This window comes from Chanos chanos, chromosome 10, assembly GCF_902362185.1.
Source record: "Chanos chanos chromosome 10, fChaCha1.1, whole genome shotgun sequence".
Lineage (NCBI taxonomy): Eukaryota > Metazoa > Chordata > Actinopteri > Gonorynchiformes > Chanidae > Chanos > Chanos chanos.
Genome location: NC_044504.1, coordinates 8,861,055 through 8,877,875, shown reverse-complemented (window position 1 = coordinate 8,877,875; position 16,821 = coordinate 8,861,055). Strand labels below are relative to the sequence as shown.

The 16,821-nt window shown below is 38.1% G+C and overlaps 2 protein-coding genes across 2 annotated transcripts; both read left to right on the top strand.

The window, feature by feature from the left end:
• The first annotated feature begins 728 nt into the window (after positions 1-728).
• Positions 729-2,456, top strand: cd28 (CD28 molecule). The gene is made up of 3 exons (XM_030786672.1): positions 729-777; positions 1,056-1,400; positions 2,389-2,456. Exons 1-3 carry the CDS (start codon positions 729-731, stop codon positions 2,454-2,456), a joined length of 462 nt encoding a protein of 153 aa, XP_030642532.1.
• A 10,266-nt stretch (positions 2,457-12,722) lies between these two features.
• LOC115822752 (uncharacterized) lies at positions 12,723-14,711 on the top strand. Its single transcript, XM_030786671.1, has 3 exons — positions 12,723-13,272; positions 13,460-13,882; positions 14,218-14,711. Exons 1-3 carry the CDS (start codon positions 12,723-12,725, stop codon positions 14,709-14,711), a joined length of 1,467 nt encoding a protein of 488 aa, XP_030642531.1.
• The last annotated feature ends 2,110 nt before the right edge of the window (positions 14,712-16,821 follow it).

The following is a 16,821-nucleotide window of genomic DNA, read 5'->3' as shown; positions in this document are numbered from 1 at the left end:
ACACAGCATGGAGCAAAGCCCATTTATACTGCTATAAGAGGAAGGAAATGAACTTTGTCCTTTAAACAGAGTTCCCATAGTTGTTGCCATAGTTATACTAAATGCCTTCTTTGTCCTGAATGGAGGCCTAAGAGGGGCATATGTAAACAGTGAGGTGAGACCGGTAATGCTAAACTTTAAATAATACTGAGCAAACCAATATTGTACAAATCACTGCTGTTTTACCCAAGCTCACACGCAGTCCTTGCAACAGAACAGAAGAGATTCACAATGTTATCCTCAAAATTTTCAATATTTGCAGAGAAAGATTTTCCAAAGATAAACAGCCTCAAACACAAACACCTCAATTTCCATCTGTGGAATTCTCAGAACTCGGGCACAAATTAGGCCTCATTTGGCAAACCATACTGCTGCAGTAAAAGAAGTTTCCGGTCTATTGTGGTCTTGTGTTTTTTTCGTTTTTTCTTTTTTTTTTGCTTTTTCTTTTTGACACAGGTGTTGATTTTGTAGAATCAGCTTTTTTCAGCTTTTATCAAACCTTCACATGGGTTCCTCGACGTCTTTCGCTGATTTTGAGTCATATTCAGCGTTTTCCGTTTTTACGAGCATCCGGTTACTTGCATTACTGGTACTTGACATGCAGGTGTTTTCATCAACTTTTCCTAAGCTTCTAAGTTACCTATAAAAGTCTTAGGGCAGTTGAGATATTGCACTAAGCAACTAACACAATGATTGCCCATCTTGTCATGCTGATTCTGTGTATCCCAGTAGGGACTGGTGAGTAAAAATACAATTCATTCTTTCACGACGTATGTTTAGTTACAATGACATATCATTATAAAATGATTTCAGAAATTTCAAATCCATGATCAAAATAGATCAAAGCCGGCTGGAAAATAGAACATTTCGATCTTTGTTAAATAAAAAAACCAAAAAAAAACCCCAAAAAACAAAAACCAAAACAAAGAGAAAGCCTGGACACGATCGTCAACAGATCAGCTAAAGGTGTCATCGGGGTTGTCTTTCTCTTACTCTCTCATCCTTTCTCCGAAAAGGTTTGCGTGTGACTCAGCTCTATCGAGCCGTGGGCAGCGAAGGCCAGGCAGGAGTGCATTGTTCATTCCAGTCTAAAGTTGGTCCAGAGGAGCTCTATGTCAGTTTGTACAAAGGCATGTACGGACATCAGAAGATATGCGGCGGCCTCATAAACACTACGGTACCTTACATTGAGACTCAGGGAGAGGTGCGCTGCAGGGGAGAACTGGGTCAAGGCTGGGTGAACCTAACCGTCTACGGCCTTAAGGGATCAGATACTGACCTTTACCGCTGCAGGGTGGCAGTGTTGTATCCACCACCCTACGTACGGAGGTTTGGTAACGGAACCTTGGTCTACATTCCCGGTAAGATACATTTCACTGAATGTGGGAATATGAACACATTTTCATGTGCTGTGTTTTAGTAGCTGTTCTGTCGCTGTTATGGTGGAGTTTTTTTTATATAAAGCAAATTATAGGTTGTCCTATCTGTAAAAGACAGAGATGTATGAACAGGCAATACATATTTCATTATTTCTAAGGAAAGAAGTTAATCAGTGTTTTATGTCCATCAAAGAATGAACCAAATAATACATAGTTAACACAGAGGGTGTGTCTATGTGTATCTAGTTCGCTGATGTTCTGTCACCTGTAAAGTTTTATTGCATTAGAACAGTGGTTCATTGTAGAATCACCAAACGGAGCCAGAGTTAATCAACAGTTCAAACATCTTGAGACCACTGTGGTTTCCTGGTGACGGAGACACAGTGTTAAAGGGAGCAGCCTCAACATGTACCCAAATTACAACACAAAGCATTGGCTGACATCACACAGCAGATGACGTTTTTGTTTTTGTTTTTTTTTTTTGGTCCTATGAGCGCTTATACACAGGAGCTTAAACAGTGACCTCTTGCTCTTTCCCATCTATCCCTGTTAAGGCATTGACGAGAAGAGAGCTAAAACCACTCAGTCGACTCATCACAGCGATGGTTTACGTCGGCATAATAGAAACCTTCTGTCTCATTCTCCAGGTAAGCTCACGTTCCATTATTTCACTTATGACCACTTTTACGCCCCGCTTAGAAATAAAAGCCCCTAGTCAATTTGATGCAGTAACTATGCTTCAATAAAAACCCACTGAATTATTATAGAATTAGAGTCATGTAGAAAGCTGACACTGCTCTAAGTTCAAATGAATGTGCAAATATGTAAATAATGAGATGTTAACCTGATCAGTATCTTAGGCTTAAGCTTTACATTTTATTCGTTTTCAGTTTATTGACACAAGAATCAGTGGTTCTTTTGATTCTGTGTTCTCAAGTCATTCTGAACAAAATTTGTCTTTCCTCCACAGATCATGAAGATGATGCTGAAAATGAGAGAGTCTTGTCCCAAAGCGAGAGGGAATTCACTGAGTGGTGAATTGCATGTCTGATTACGGAAATTTCACGTGAACCATACTCTCTCACAAAGCTCTTCCATTATGGTAGCTTACATGGTAACTTGCACTTATGGAACTAATATTAACCTATTCTGAGTACATAGATATACATATGAATACATATTATTTCTGGGAAATGTAATTTGTTAGGATCTCATTAAGATCCAAAGTACAGATATTAAAGAGTAGGTAACCATGTTATAGTTTTTGTGAGAACTAATGTTTTTCTATTTCATTTAGCTTAATTTATGTACACAGATATTTAAACTGGAAGAGTTTTTTTTTTAAGAAGATTGTTTGACATCATTGTAGCAAGGTGCTGTGTAAGCATTTTATGTATTTTACGCAGTTTATCTCTGTAACTGTTCTTGAATCTGCTATGTTCATCTTCTTATTGTAAGAAGTGTTCATTAAATCTAATTCAATCTAAATGACTCTTACGTTTCTAACAGACTGTCGTCAGGCCAGCGTCTTAATCAGGGGGATATTTGTAACTGATGAGTCAGGGAGGATTAATGCCTGTTCGTGTATTCTGTCATTTTGACACAGCGAGGTGCAGACATCACACCACAGAGAGACGTCCTATGCTAAGGGGTCTTTCTTCTCAATCACGCTGTCTGTTCAGTCACCAGCAGAGAGCAGCAAAACAGTGGGCTTCTTTCAAGAGAAGGTCATTCTACAGTAGCAGCAATGTTGACCTGGCCCATTTAGACTCTCTATAGAGCTGACACACACGGTAACAGGCAGACAAAACTGCTTTGACATCTCAGAACTAAACCAACAATAGATTAGATGTGTGACACACATTAAATCAGATAGCCGACGTAGAGATTAGTGTAGCACTCTTTGAATTAGCTCATTTGTTGATGGCTGTTTGTGAGGTGTGAGATGGGAAGTGTCCTGCCCAGTAGACAAATGCTGAGTGGAAGAGAATACTAGTATTCTTTAAAAGAAATTACTCAGCCAACTGTAAAAAAAAAATGAATACGGATGAATTCATGCAGCAACACTTACAATAACTTTACAATGACTCCGCAAAAGACATATTAATTAATATTAATATTAATATTAATATTTGAGCATAATAATACCATATTACAGCAGAAAACTGACCACAGAGGACCTGTGTGAATCTCTACTTTAAGTTCTATTACAGTTTGATCACAATAATAACAGATTATGGCAGATAATAACAAGCAGCCTAATGACAGATCATATACCAGTAACCAAGGCTGATGCTGGTACATACACCTGCATGCCTATCGGTCTGTTTTGAGACTGCAACTGAAAAAACTGACCACAGAGAACCTGTGTTTATCTCTACTTTCTGTCCTATAACGTTTACTGACATTTGTAAAACTTAGCTCAGAGTACATAAACTAGTCAGTGGAAAACTGCTTTTCCTCTCAGCAGAGAAAGGTTAACACCTGCTTCCTGAGCACCAGAAGACAACCTTCATCTTCAAACATTCTTGTTACCGTGGCTCTATCCGCTATCATTGTGTCCTAGATTACCCCACTCACATACTAAATGCTGGGACAAAAAAAAGACAAGAACAGAAAAAAAACAGAAGAGCGAATGAAGGTGAATTTTCACTTGATCAAAAAAAAAAAAAGAAAAAAGTATTTCTCATAGATAAATAAGTTCATATGCTTGCTTTGATTTATATATATAATATACATACATTTTCATTGATCAAAAAAAAGAAAGAAAGAAAAGTATTTCTCGTAGATGAATAAGTAATATAAATAAGTAATATAAATATATACATATATTTTTTTCTTTTTTAAAAATATTGATGCTTTGACAGACATCGGTTATTTTCACCTGGCACCAAAATTGGTCAGACTAAAAAAATAAGTAGCACCATGGCACGCTGTAACCGCGCTGATTGCAAGCTATATCTCAGCATCTTGAGATAAAAGCAAAAACAAGTGTTATCTCAGCTTTCTGCCGTTGTCTGAGGAAGATGGTGATTCTGAATACTTCAGCACTTATCTGTCACACTTGAAATGAAAAACAGAAAAGAAAAACAGGACGCCGGGCCAGAGACGGCCTCCATCGCTCTCTTAGCTTTGCGGTTTAACACCTCAAAACAGGATGTGGGATGGACACCTAGAAAGGTCTGGTTTAAGAATCTCTGAATAGTACTAAAAAAAAAAAAGACCAAAAATAGGACAGCGGAATGCGTAACCTAATGAAACCAGACTCCCAAATGACGTGACAGTGGAAATTTTACTGTTTTGTGATTGTTTTTGGATTTTATTCATTAATTTATTGATTTTTGTTTTGTTTCTTGTTTCAATAGGGCCAGCATCCCCTCCACGTCCAGAGACATTAAAGTGTATCAAAGAAGTAAATCATTTTAACTCGATTTCCTATAATAGTTGTTTTCTGAATTTCGGATCTTTAAATAATGTTTTTAAAGATTAGAAGTGCCTTTTGTTTCAGCGTAGTATATTATGATCAGTTGTGAAACCAAATTAGGTACAGTATATCCACAGAACTACAGGAAACTGACTGACTGACTGACATGCACACGCACGCACACACGCAATTGGATTATCAGTAGGCAGATGAAAAAAAAAGGATTGTTTTGTATCTGTGTACTTTAAAAGGGGTGCTGGCCCAAAGTTCAGTTCATTCACTGAGCCGAGGAAACGGTGAGCATTTTCCGTGCAAACTCGTCATGTTACCAGAAAGATACCCACGCACGCTTTACCGGCAGAAAAACATTTGCGTGTAGTGTAAATCATTCTCTAGCTAGCACATTTTTAGATTACCTCGTTGCTACTAGCTCAGCATTTGCTTCACTTATCAGCCAGTTTGAACTTATTTAGCTTTTGTTTACTCAGGATGACCCTATTTTGAAAATCCCTTGAAGAATATTTGTTCTCAACACGAATTTTCACAGCTTTGACACATCGGAAGTTGAGATGTGTAACAAGTACATCACTCTGATGATTCTAGGGCTTTTTTTGACTTTTGGACATGGTAAGTAATTTAAGCTCATTACATCATATCAAATAGCCTATATTTTACTACTTTTATACATTTTACAACTTAAACAGTTTTACTGTGACTGGCAGGTGTCAAGCAGTGTGTGTGTGTGTGTGTGTGTGTGTATACGTATACATATATACATACATATATATGTGTGTGTGTGTGTGTGTATACTGTTTGAGTTGGGGGTTATTCTAAGCTAAATGTGATATGTTTAAAGCTGATTTATGGATATAGCACAATTTTAGATGAATCTAACTCAGAATAGCCTTATTAGAGGAGTTATCATGTTTCACCTTACAACATCTCTAATTCTACGCTTATAAATGTTCATTGTTTGATGCCTATGTTTACGTTTTGTTCTACATACCTTCAGAATGTCTCGTTCTGTCAAGTGAATCTCATGTTCTGGTAGTCCTGGCATCCACTACTTCGCCTATATATGCAACAGTTATTAAGAACGCAAGGATGATTATATTTTTCAAATTCCATACTTCAGCCTGTCAAAATAGAGGATCTTACCTGCTGAAGTTCCATTTTACAATTCATGTCAGGGAACTAAGCAGAACTGTAGGTACTATCAATGAAACTATCATTGTATTAGTATGACATTTCTTATTTTTGCTGCTGTCAGGATGATTCTCTCACCTTTCTAATTAGGGCCACAACTACACAAATTTGACAACATTTTTTTTTTCTCCAAGTTTGCCTCGCCACTGCTGACTTCAAAGTAAGCCCTCCTGTGAATCACACGCGTAATGTTGATGGATCAGTAAGCGTGACCTGTAAGCACATGGGATCTGAAGAGAGCTGGATAATGGATGGCAAGTTAAAGTCCAATGAGACGCCCGTGTGTCAAATGGATAAACAGCCTGACTGCACCTGGATACAGAGGAAATGGGACGAGGTTACATTCACCTTACATAATCTTAAACCTGATGCTCTCAATGCTGCTTATCAGTGTGAATTTTCAAGAACAAATCCACTGCCGATTAAACAACGAATGGGAAATGGAACAAGACTATTTCCAGGTTAGAGTGAGTTCATTGACAATCACAACCTTGCAATTCACACTCATAGTTACATAAGGTTTTGTCTAAACTCTTTACAGAATGTCAACGTCAAATACTTTTCTCATGCGGTGGCAGCTAAAGCATCATTTTGTGAATATCATGTGTGTGAATATTTTAGTTTTAAAAAAAAAAAAACTCATTCACTCTTTATGTATGTTACTGAAGAGTGTGTTCCACACAAGAGGAAACCATGCCCCTCCGAAAACACTGACCCTCTTCTCTGGGTTTTGGTCGCTGTGATAGCATGTCTCGCTCTCTATAGCTTCATCATCAGCATCCTCTGCTTTAAACTGACGGTAAGTTACTTTTCATTTTGAATCCAATGTCAGTAACAGAATAACAATGACAGTAACACTACTGAGCTTAGCATGCTTGCATGGACCTAACTCAGAAAGAGAGAGAGATGTCGCTTTCCTCTCAAGCTTTGTCATTTATGTATCAGAGTTACTTGCTGAATGAGAAAATGCCGTCATGTTTCACATGATCTGATTCTACGTGATGACTACACATTGCTTGACTGAACTAATTCTCTGCTAGTTAAGCAAACAGAATGTTGAAATTCCTTTCTCTGCAGACCTGAAATATGTTACAATCATTGTTCTTTTTTTAATGTCCATCTTGACTTACATACCCATGCTGGTAATGTCTCTCATATAACTTTGCATTCATGGTTTAGCTATTTGCACTTAACAAGATATGGGTCAGTTAATATTAAACCATCACTTCAGCTGAAAGTGAAGTAAAGTCCCCATATTAATCCCCCTTTAATTATTTATTTTTTTTTTTTTTAAATAATAGAACTCATCTGAATAGACTTTAGCAGCACACATGCTCGACAGAATCTTGAAAACTCCAGCATCACAGGGTGGAAAAGTCAAGAGCACATATGCTGTTATACAGTTAGGCACTCTGCAATCCATCAGTATTTGTTTGAAGGCACTGTGTGTAATTTATACACGAATCTCAAGAATTCCTCCTTCCATAGTCTCTCTGAACGAGAACACAAAATACGTTCCTATCTAGGAAGTCGTTCATGCCAGAAACAGGTTATGAGCACAGCAAGTTTTATTGTTTCTTTAGGCCATTGATTCTCAACTCCAGTCCTGGGGGCCCACTGTCCTACTCATCTTTGTTTTAACTCAGGACTGACACACCTGATTCCACTGATCAGTTCATCATCAAGCCCTTGATTAGCTCAGTTAAACTGTGATGATGAAGAGTTAAAACATAGACGTGCAGGACAGGGGGCCCTCAGGACTGGAGTTGAGAATCACTGCTCTGTATTAACCTGAAACATGATTAGCAATGTAATAGTGGATCAATGTTAAGTTCCATTTTAGATAAAAAAAAAGAAAAAAGAAAACACGTTTGATTGTGGGTGCATAATCATCAGTACAGAATGGTAAAATGCTATGGACAATTTCTGAATGCTATGTTTTATAATCTGGTATTTTGTCTATGTTAATTCACAGCAAAAACACAGCAATCCAAAGGTAAACCATTTATATTCCTCATCTCACAAATCATTTGTCTCCTCTTGTCAAAAGTGCCATCTAAAAAATGCTTTTTTGTGGTTAAAATGGTTAAAGAATATTGGCATTCCTTGTATTTCAGCCTAGGGTCATGGGAAATGATCAGGAGAACGCGGACTATATGGACATGCGTGAAGTGCAACAGCAGGGGAGGTCTTTCAGGGATGTGAATCACAACTCACATCAAAATCGCACCAACTTTCTTATGTCTCACGGCAGTGAGTGAATTGCAAGCGTTTTGTGAGTTACAACTCATCACAGCTTTTTTTTTTTTTCCCCCCCCTTCTTAAACTGCAAATAATCAAAGATACGTATTGGTACTGCGTCAGAAAGGGGCTCACCCTCAGCTGAAACGCAACGCTGTGACGTCACACTGAATGTATACGATATAGCTGATAACTATTACTCATAAATAAGACTTTAGACGGGCCTCTTGTTTCTGGGGAAAAAATCGTCAGGTATGAGGAATGTACTTCTTATCTCACCAACTAATCTGTTTAGTCCTCTTTTTTTGTTGTTGTTGTCGTTGTTGTTGCTGTTGTTTGTTTGTTTTTCTAACCGATGCTGTTGCATTTAACCACAGTGTGTCTTTTGTTTGTCGTTAGGTTGTATTTTTTAAATCTTGATGTTATTTGTATAAGTCATTTAGTCCTTATGAGGATAAAACACAGAGTATGGCTGAGGCTGCTGGGCCAAGACATTTGGCACTACATCACACACTGATCAAACTTGTTCACAGTACTCCTGCCTGAGCATTAGCGCACAGCTGTTAACGAGCTTTATCATGATACACATGAGGTTTTATTAACGTAATGCTAACATCTGCTCTCCTTTCTCTCTCTCTCTCTATACTTATGTGTCTTCTAAACAGTATCATGTATTTCTAACACTCCACTGTATTCCATTTGTTTCATTTGTATGATTTTCAATAGTAAACATGTTTTTTTGGGTTTTTTTAATCGATTGAAGCGTCTTGTATTTTATGTCCTGTACTGCTGTAGTACAAATGCATCACCTCATTATTTTAAGGTACCTCTAAAAATGACTTTGTAGGGATTAAATGCAACAACGTAGTGTTAATTTTCAGATCAGAATATTGGAGGAAATCTGCCACTGTCATTCTGCAACACTGACATTTGACCTGTCAGCATGATACATACTTCAGATGAATAATGTGTTGATACAAATCATCGTTTGCACTGATTAGAACTTTGTACAATTCAGCATTTTCCCTCCACCACAAGAAACAAACCAAACCACTCTGATTTACTGTGACCTTTGCATTGCATGCAAAGTTAAGCCTAAAGTAATCTACTCTACAAATGTGTCTGTCGCTACAGGATGTAAAGCACTTAACACATGAAACTATCACAGTCAGTGAAAAGATGAATTACCATTCATAATGCATATGCTATTACAGGACCACTGTTAAATGAATTCTTAGATTAGATTTGATACGTGATTCACAGCATGTTCTATAGATTGCAGTTCTCAAGGGATGCAATGTCATTTTTTCATATGTAATCAAAAAGGGAAGTGCATTTTCACACCTGCCATTAGAGCTTGTTTTCAGATGATTTGTATAGTTAGAGGTTGAGAAGATGCACTGTAACGTATATTGGAAAAAATATATACATAATTTTTTTGTTTAAACAAAGCTATCTGAGTGCACCTTAATTAGACTCTTTAAGTACAAAGAGATCACAAACTATTCAGTAAAAATAGTTTTGAAAATTCGATTTCTCTGAATTCTCTGATTAGAATCTCACAACTGTCATTAGCTGTTCCGCTTTAAAGAAAAAGAGACAAAGAGGAAGAGAAAAATCATTAAAAGAGACCACAGTGAGACCAATGATATCCTTTCAGCATTAGACCACATTGTTTTTCAATGAGCATGTCAGCACTGTAGCTGATCTTTCAGAGAAAGCACTTTCCACTCTTATCTGCAAGTAGGAAATGAGATCGCACTTTACTGTAAATTAAACTTTCTTGCATTTCCAAGTTCTTAATGTTCAAAGAGCAGACATCAAAATGCAGATAGCGTCACCTTTGTTTTATTTGTGTGGTTGTTTTTCCCTTGTTTCCTTGGCTGTTTTAGAAAGGGGAAAGAATGTTATAAGAAGATGACTGAATTCAGACCTGTGCACTGCTTATTTGCCTCCAGAGCTCAGGACACAATATGTGATACTTAAAAAAAGCATAATACCTAAAAATATGATATTCCAAATATATTCAAAAATCTGATATGTAGAATGACAAAAAAAACACCACAGTCTGCCATCAAATATCACTATATATATATATATATGTATATAAAACTGATAGATGACTAAATACACCAACATGAAGTGTCTTAATTGGACATAGTACCACCAAAAGCCACAACAATAGCTCTAAAACTGTCTTTAACTTGGCTGGAATGGGAAGAAAAAACATTCCTCTACAAGCAATACCGTTATTTGATATTTTGTTGGTGGTGGTGGTAGAGAATGCTTTTTCATTTACCATTTAGTGGTTTGAGGAGGTTCAGATAATAAGAGGTTTACGTGGTTCAGTTCATAGTGTTCTCCATGTGCAGCCGTCAGGTTGATCTGGTCTTGACCTCACTGCCTGCTCATACCGTAGGCTGATATATGTAGTGTTCTGAATTATGGTTTTTCTTCTCTTTTGTCTTGCATTTTAAATCAAAGTGCCGACACCACATTTTTTAGGGGTACGTGCTTTATGACATCATTCCACCGTACATTCATGATTTTGTCTCCCCAGTCAAAGCTATGTATCATCACTTAGCCAAGGCTAGACAGACCTTCCCTGATTAACTCTTGCCTGATTAACCTGTTCTTGGGTAATGCTAGTGCCAGGATCAGGGGGAAAGCTGATTTGGTTTCCAGGTTAATGGAGCAAAGAAGAGACCTAGGGACGACAGTGCTGCTTGCTAAGGTGAGACAGTCCATCCACACTCACTGACTTATTTATCAGGCATTCTTGAGAATTTGGACAAGACACATGCAATGAAAAAAGGTTTCAATTTAATTTTAGTGTTCACTGCATGAAATAAATGTCATTTATTTCATTTTCTTAAACGACTTTCTTTCTTTTTATTCTAATGTATGTACCTATGGAGCTCCAGAAAACATTCTTTTCCCGAGTAGGAATTCATCATTTCAAACAATTAAAAATCTGTTAAAAGTTTTTAAATCTAAAACTAACAGTACTGACAGACAACATACTTGTGAGACTTTACTCTTATAAGCCTCTTTGGTTTAAAATACAATTTTAATGAGGATATTAAACATTGAAAGTCCTTTCCCAGTTTTTTTTGTCAATACCAAAGGATTTCAACAAAAATGTAATTTAATCAGGCCTTAGAAGAGTTAGCCATATCCTAAGAACCCCTCTCTCAGTTCTTATTCAGCAGAATGCAATAGTGCTAGTAAGTTTTACATGTTCTGAGAAATTTAAGAAGTAATACAGTTTTAAGTATTATATATTATAGCTTAGACCAAAGATTGCTTTTAGGACAATCTACTTTTGGTTAATGGAGCGTAAACAAAGGGAGAGACTCAAATAATCCTTTCTTTATTTTCATTTCTTAACACATTATTCTTTCTCATTTTAAAACAGGTTAGGTTGTTAATAACATACACACATTTAAATTTATTTCTTTATTGTTTAGAAGAAATTAAGTGTGTTTATGTCTTCCATTCTCAACTCCATCAGTTGGCTGTCAACCCTGTCAGTTAAAAGTCAACTGTCAGGTGGACTGACAATGTGACTATTTATTTTATTAAAAATGTTGTTATGATACATTACTGTGTGTTCTTTGTGTTAGAAATGACATGATTAGTTCTTAGTCACATAGACAAAATATATTATCAACAGAAATTGTGAGTGGGCACTATCATAATTTTGTGTGAATAAAAAGACTGTTATATGTTTGATACAACTTCCTCTGCACATTTTTGTTTGCTACAACTTCCTTTGTTTTTTTTTGTTTTTTGTTTTTTTTTTTACAAACATTCATCTTTCATATTGGAGGAAATGCACTCACTCTCTGCACTGAACTCAGATACTAACTTTGTGTGTGTGTGTGTGTGTGTGTGTGTGTTAACCTGGATGGAATACGAACAGAAGCATTTTCAAAGTAAAAGTACTCCATTTTCAATTTCCAATACTTTAATACTTATAATACACACTAACTGTCCAAAGAATTGTTTGTGATTTCTATGCAATTAATTGATGTTTTTCAGAGATATGTGACATCGTATAGTACAATGACAAATACCATGCAATATCGTGTATTTGGACTTTTGCACTGTCCTCAGTAACCCGGATGTATTTTGTAAGGTGAGACCAGAGAACAGCAGAATACGTTTAGTGGGCTGTTTGGTTTAATGTAAAGAATTAGTGTAATTTTCTTTAAAGAAATGTTTTGGATCCTTTAATTATATTGGCTGGTTTTTCAAGTGTCTCAAAGTATTACACATTGGCGAATGTAGGAAAATTAATGTGCTGGATGCGAGTATTCCGTGTCTGAATTAGCTTGATTCTAGACATCACTTCTTCGAAACGAGATAAACGGACGCAAAGTTAACTAGAAATGGATGTCAATTTAACCATTTCATTAATGAGAGGGCAGATGGGAGCAGTCATAGAAAAAGCAGTAAACGTGGCAGTGGAAACGGTGTTGGCAGAAATGATACGAGTTGTAAGTCTCAAATTCGAGGAATTCAGGAGAGAGATGACCGCAAAAGAGAAGGAGAATCAGAACATTCGGCAGATGCTCGAGATCTCCCGGAGTCAGATGAAAACTATGCGAAAGTATGTGAATGTCTTGTGTGCCAAAGACAGTAGACCGGTTCTGACTAACCCCAGACATTCGCTTCCCCAGTCTGATGTACTCAGAACTCAAGAGATTCATGTCGATGGGTCACCAGTTTCCCAAAGGCTTAAGCCGAGACGAGAGGCCCACAGCACGACCTTCTCGGGTGGAAATGTTGCGTTCCCTAAACCCAGAAATCCTGACCCAACTGCTGATATTGACAGAATAATATGGGAAAGGCAGCGACTTCATTTGTCAAAACCTCATGACGTAGTCCAAGGGCCAGTCAGAACCGAGGGCCAGTCAAGCACTGACATCCATCCAGTGGAAATGAATGAAGCCATAGTGAACCTGGCACCAACAAAAGGTGTGATGTCATGCATCTTTTTTACACTTCCTTAGATTTTGTGTGTCAGATTCTCCTTTGGTAGAGTTGCTGAGAACATGAATGTTGGTCACGCAGTTCTAACGTATATATCAACATATTTTTGTCACTTTTGGTAGAGTTGGGTTAAAGTCTTATATGTTAATTGTCCTTTTTGTATTTATTCTAGATGAAGATGCAGACTCTCCATTGGAGCAGAGTGGATGCCAGTTATCTGAGGCCTGTGAATCTGTGTGGTGTGGAATGCATCTGGAGAGCTTTGAGAACCAAAACATAGAGACACAGGACTCTAACACACACTCCTTAGTCAGCAGATTTGAAGGCAAAGATGCAGATAATTCTACCTCCACAGAAGTGGCCCTGCCTCTTGAAGTCAAAGAGGAGGAGTCAGAAATTGAAATTGTCTGTGTTAAGACAGAGCCAACAGAAACAAGCACTCCCTCTACCTCAGAGTGCCCAGGATTAGCACTGGACCAGCTGGCTACGGCGAGCACATCCAGAGGCTCTCTGAGCACAACTGAGACTCACCAGGCTCCATCCAACACAGTAGTACACACAGACACAACCATCTCCTCTATGGGGACCTCCACATGTGAGTAGGACTTGATGCTTTAAGCCATCAGCAGAGACTGTGAATGTAGCTCCAGTAGTGCTTCTTAACTGCAGTACTCAATTTGATTTTAAGTGAAATTATTTGTTGTTATATGTTTCCAGGAACATCCTGATTGCTGAGTCAGAGGCAATACTATGCATAATTGATACCCAGCACATTGTTATTAATATGTTGCTGTCCCACCTCTCTCTCGCTCTCTCTGTCTCTGTCTCTGTCACTCTCTCTCTTTCTCTTCTTCTTTCTCTCTCTCTTTTTCTTTCTCCAACCCCCCCCCCCCTTTTTTTTTTTCTTTTTACTTGTTTTTTTACTGTCAGACGTGGATCCCCAGCTGTCGGTAGCAGGGGTCCAGAGGCCGATGCGGATATGGCGCAAGGACTTGAACCTTTATGAAGAGTACAAACGGCAGCGGGCGGAGCTGAGGAGGCGGAGCCAGAACCGTCAGCGTGAACTGGAGCAGAGCCTGCCCCAGGCGCTTCTGGCCGACCTGGTGCGCGAACGCAGAGAGAAGACCCGTCTGCGGGTGGCGCGTTGGCGGGCGAAACGCAAGCTGCAGGCCTGTCTGATGACTTCACAGCCAGCTCAGCTCAACGGTCAACCCGCTCCCATCGTACACGCGCAGCGCGGCTTCGCCCGCGCTCAGCGAAGAGGCAGGACTCCAGGGCCGTACGGCACCTCTGTTCAGTCCCACCCCGGGACCGAAGCCTATAATCCACCGGTGCAGCTTGGCTCTAATCCCTCAGTACAGACACATACGCACAACATAGGCATCGGTCTCACGTCACCTGGCACCGCACCGTTCCTACAGTAGATTGTCTCTGAGATGAACTCTGAAACAGGTTGGTTTGAAATGGCGGCTCGCTCCATCTGAGATCGTGCAGAAAAGTGAATTTTTTTGACGCTCACCATCTCAGTTTGCCCCCAGATGATTTGTATGTCGAGAGAAAGTTTGTTATCGGTTCTGTGAAAAGTGAAAGAAACAGACTGCGAGAAATCGATTGCATGGGAACATTCGGAAATAATGGTCTCGGACTTCGTACCATGAGACCCAATGTTCTGGACTGTAGATTTGGAGTTTGAGTTGATTTGGGGGTGGGGGGGGGTGTCTGTGAGTGGAGTTTCACCATTTATTTGGATTCTTCATGTCATAGCTATTCCCAGGATGGGGTTTAGGATGAAGCAAATGTTACAAACTATAATTAGTCAATGTATTGCAAATCCTACATAAGTGCCCTTTTTTTAAGCAGCAGATATAAAGTAACTCCATTTTCACTGATGAAATTATACAAAATAATGTTACATGAACGGTGGTCTTATCTTAGCTGTACAGGTCATTTGAGTACAATCTGAGATGGCGGGAGTCATGATGCGTGATTTTAGATGGAATGACCCTGGTTTTACATTATCCAAATCGGATATTTGTGTGAAACCTGCAAATCACTGCTCAAGTTATTGTACAGTGCATCAATCCCTTTCACCTTAGGCCTCAATCTTATGTCACAAAACAAGTATTCTGTTGGTCAGTAAAAGTTATCTCTCAGTTATTTATTTAAGAGCACATGTTATTTTGAAATAGTCAGGTAAATACTGCTATATAGAGATCAAACCAGTGGCACATCCCCTGACTGCCAACATACATCTGCACTAATATCAGTCTGAAAGTCAGTTGGACTTTTTGTACAAATACTTAAATCACCCAGTGATGGTCTGTCAGCACGGACAACCTTCACCTCAGTTACACCATGTGACTATAATTCTGTGGCTTTTCCGTAAGGTTAGATATGAAGCTATAAACAGTCTACACTCCTCCTGTGGTTTTCTTTTGTGCCCTGAGTGTTAACTTACATTTCAACAGGGTGTGAATTCAAAATAAGCTGTCATGTTTCCACTGTGTCCCTTATGTCTTTATTAGGATCAGAGATATTGATCATTGGTCAGTTTGAAAGTCCGTCATTTATTACAAAAATATATGAGTATATATGTTTATGTGTGTGAAATAACAGTGATAATGGAAACATTACTAAATGCTTGTTTGAGGGCTATCATATTTAATTTGAATATTGAATATTTCTCAGATAATGTCATTCAGAACAGTATTGGATAGATGTACAGTATGTAAAATTGTATGCCTCTGATTCTGACAAATTACTAGGTCTGTACTAAAACAGTGGTTCAAATAGTAAGAGTATTTAGACAGTGTGCTTGACATTTGGCGAAACAGAAACTCATCAGAACAGCTGTGTTTTAAAGCATGAGTACACCAGAAAAAAAAACGTGTTTGTAAACCAGTGTTGACTCAGAAATAGCCTTACAGCTGCTTAGGTCAGGAAAACAAATTTTACCTTAAATCAGTTGTACAGGTTTTTTTTTTAATTATTATTATTATTATTGTTATTCAGTCATTGTAATAACTAGCGTAACACTCTGTATATGATACTAGCATGTTTGATGTTTTTGTCAATAAATTCTGCAGTTAAGCTCCAGAAATGTTTACTTTGCTGTCATGCTGACTGCAAAATATACAGCCCAAAGCGGTTGGAGTGTGTGTAACCTGCTGTTTAAAGACATTTTGAAACAAATATTTAAAAAATATTTTGTTATATTTCATTCAGTTTAGATTTTGAATATTGTAGAGGAAATTTTGCGGGGAAAGAAGTGACAGCCCTAGGTTTTACAAGACTTAACAACCACGTTTACAGTAAACATACACAATATCAATCCAGTCACCAGATAGGCCGTACAGTTGTGCTCGTTAAAAAAAAAAAAAAAATGGAATATATCGCACTTATATTCTCTGAACTTGATCCACAGATGAACATATGTATAATGTACTTCCTGTAGATTCACTTAACTGAAAATAGTTGTAGTGTTTAGTGTGGTGTTCAGTGGTTGAACACAAGTCCTGTATCTCAAGGAGTAGT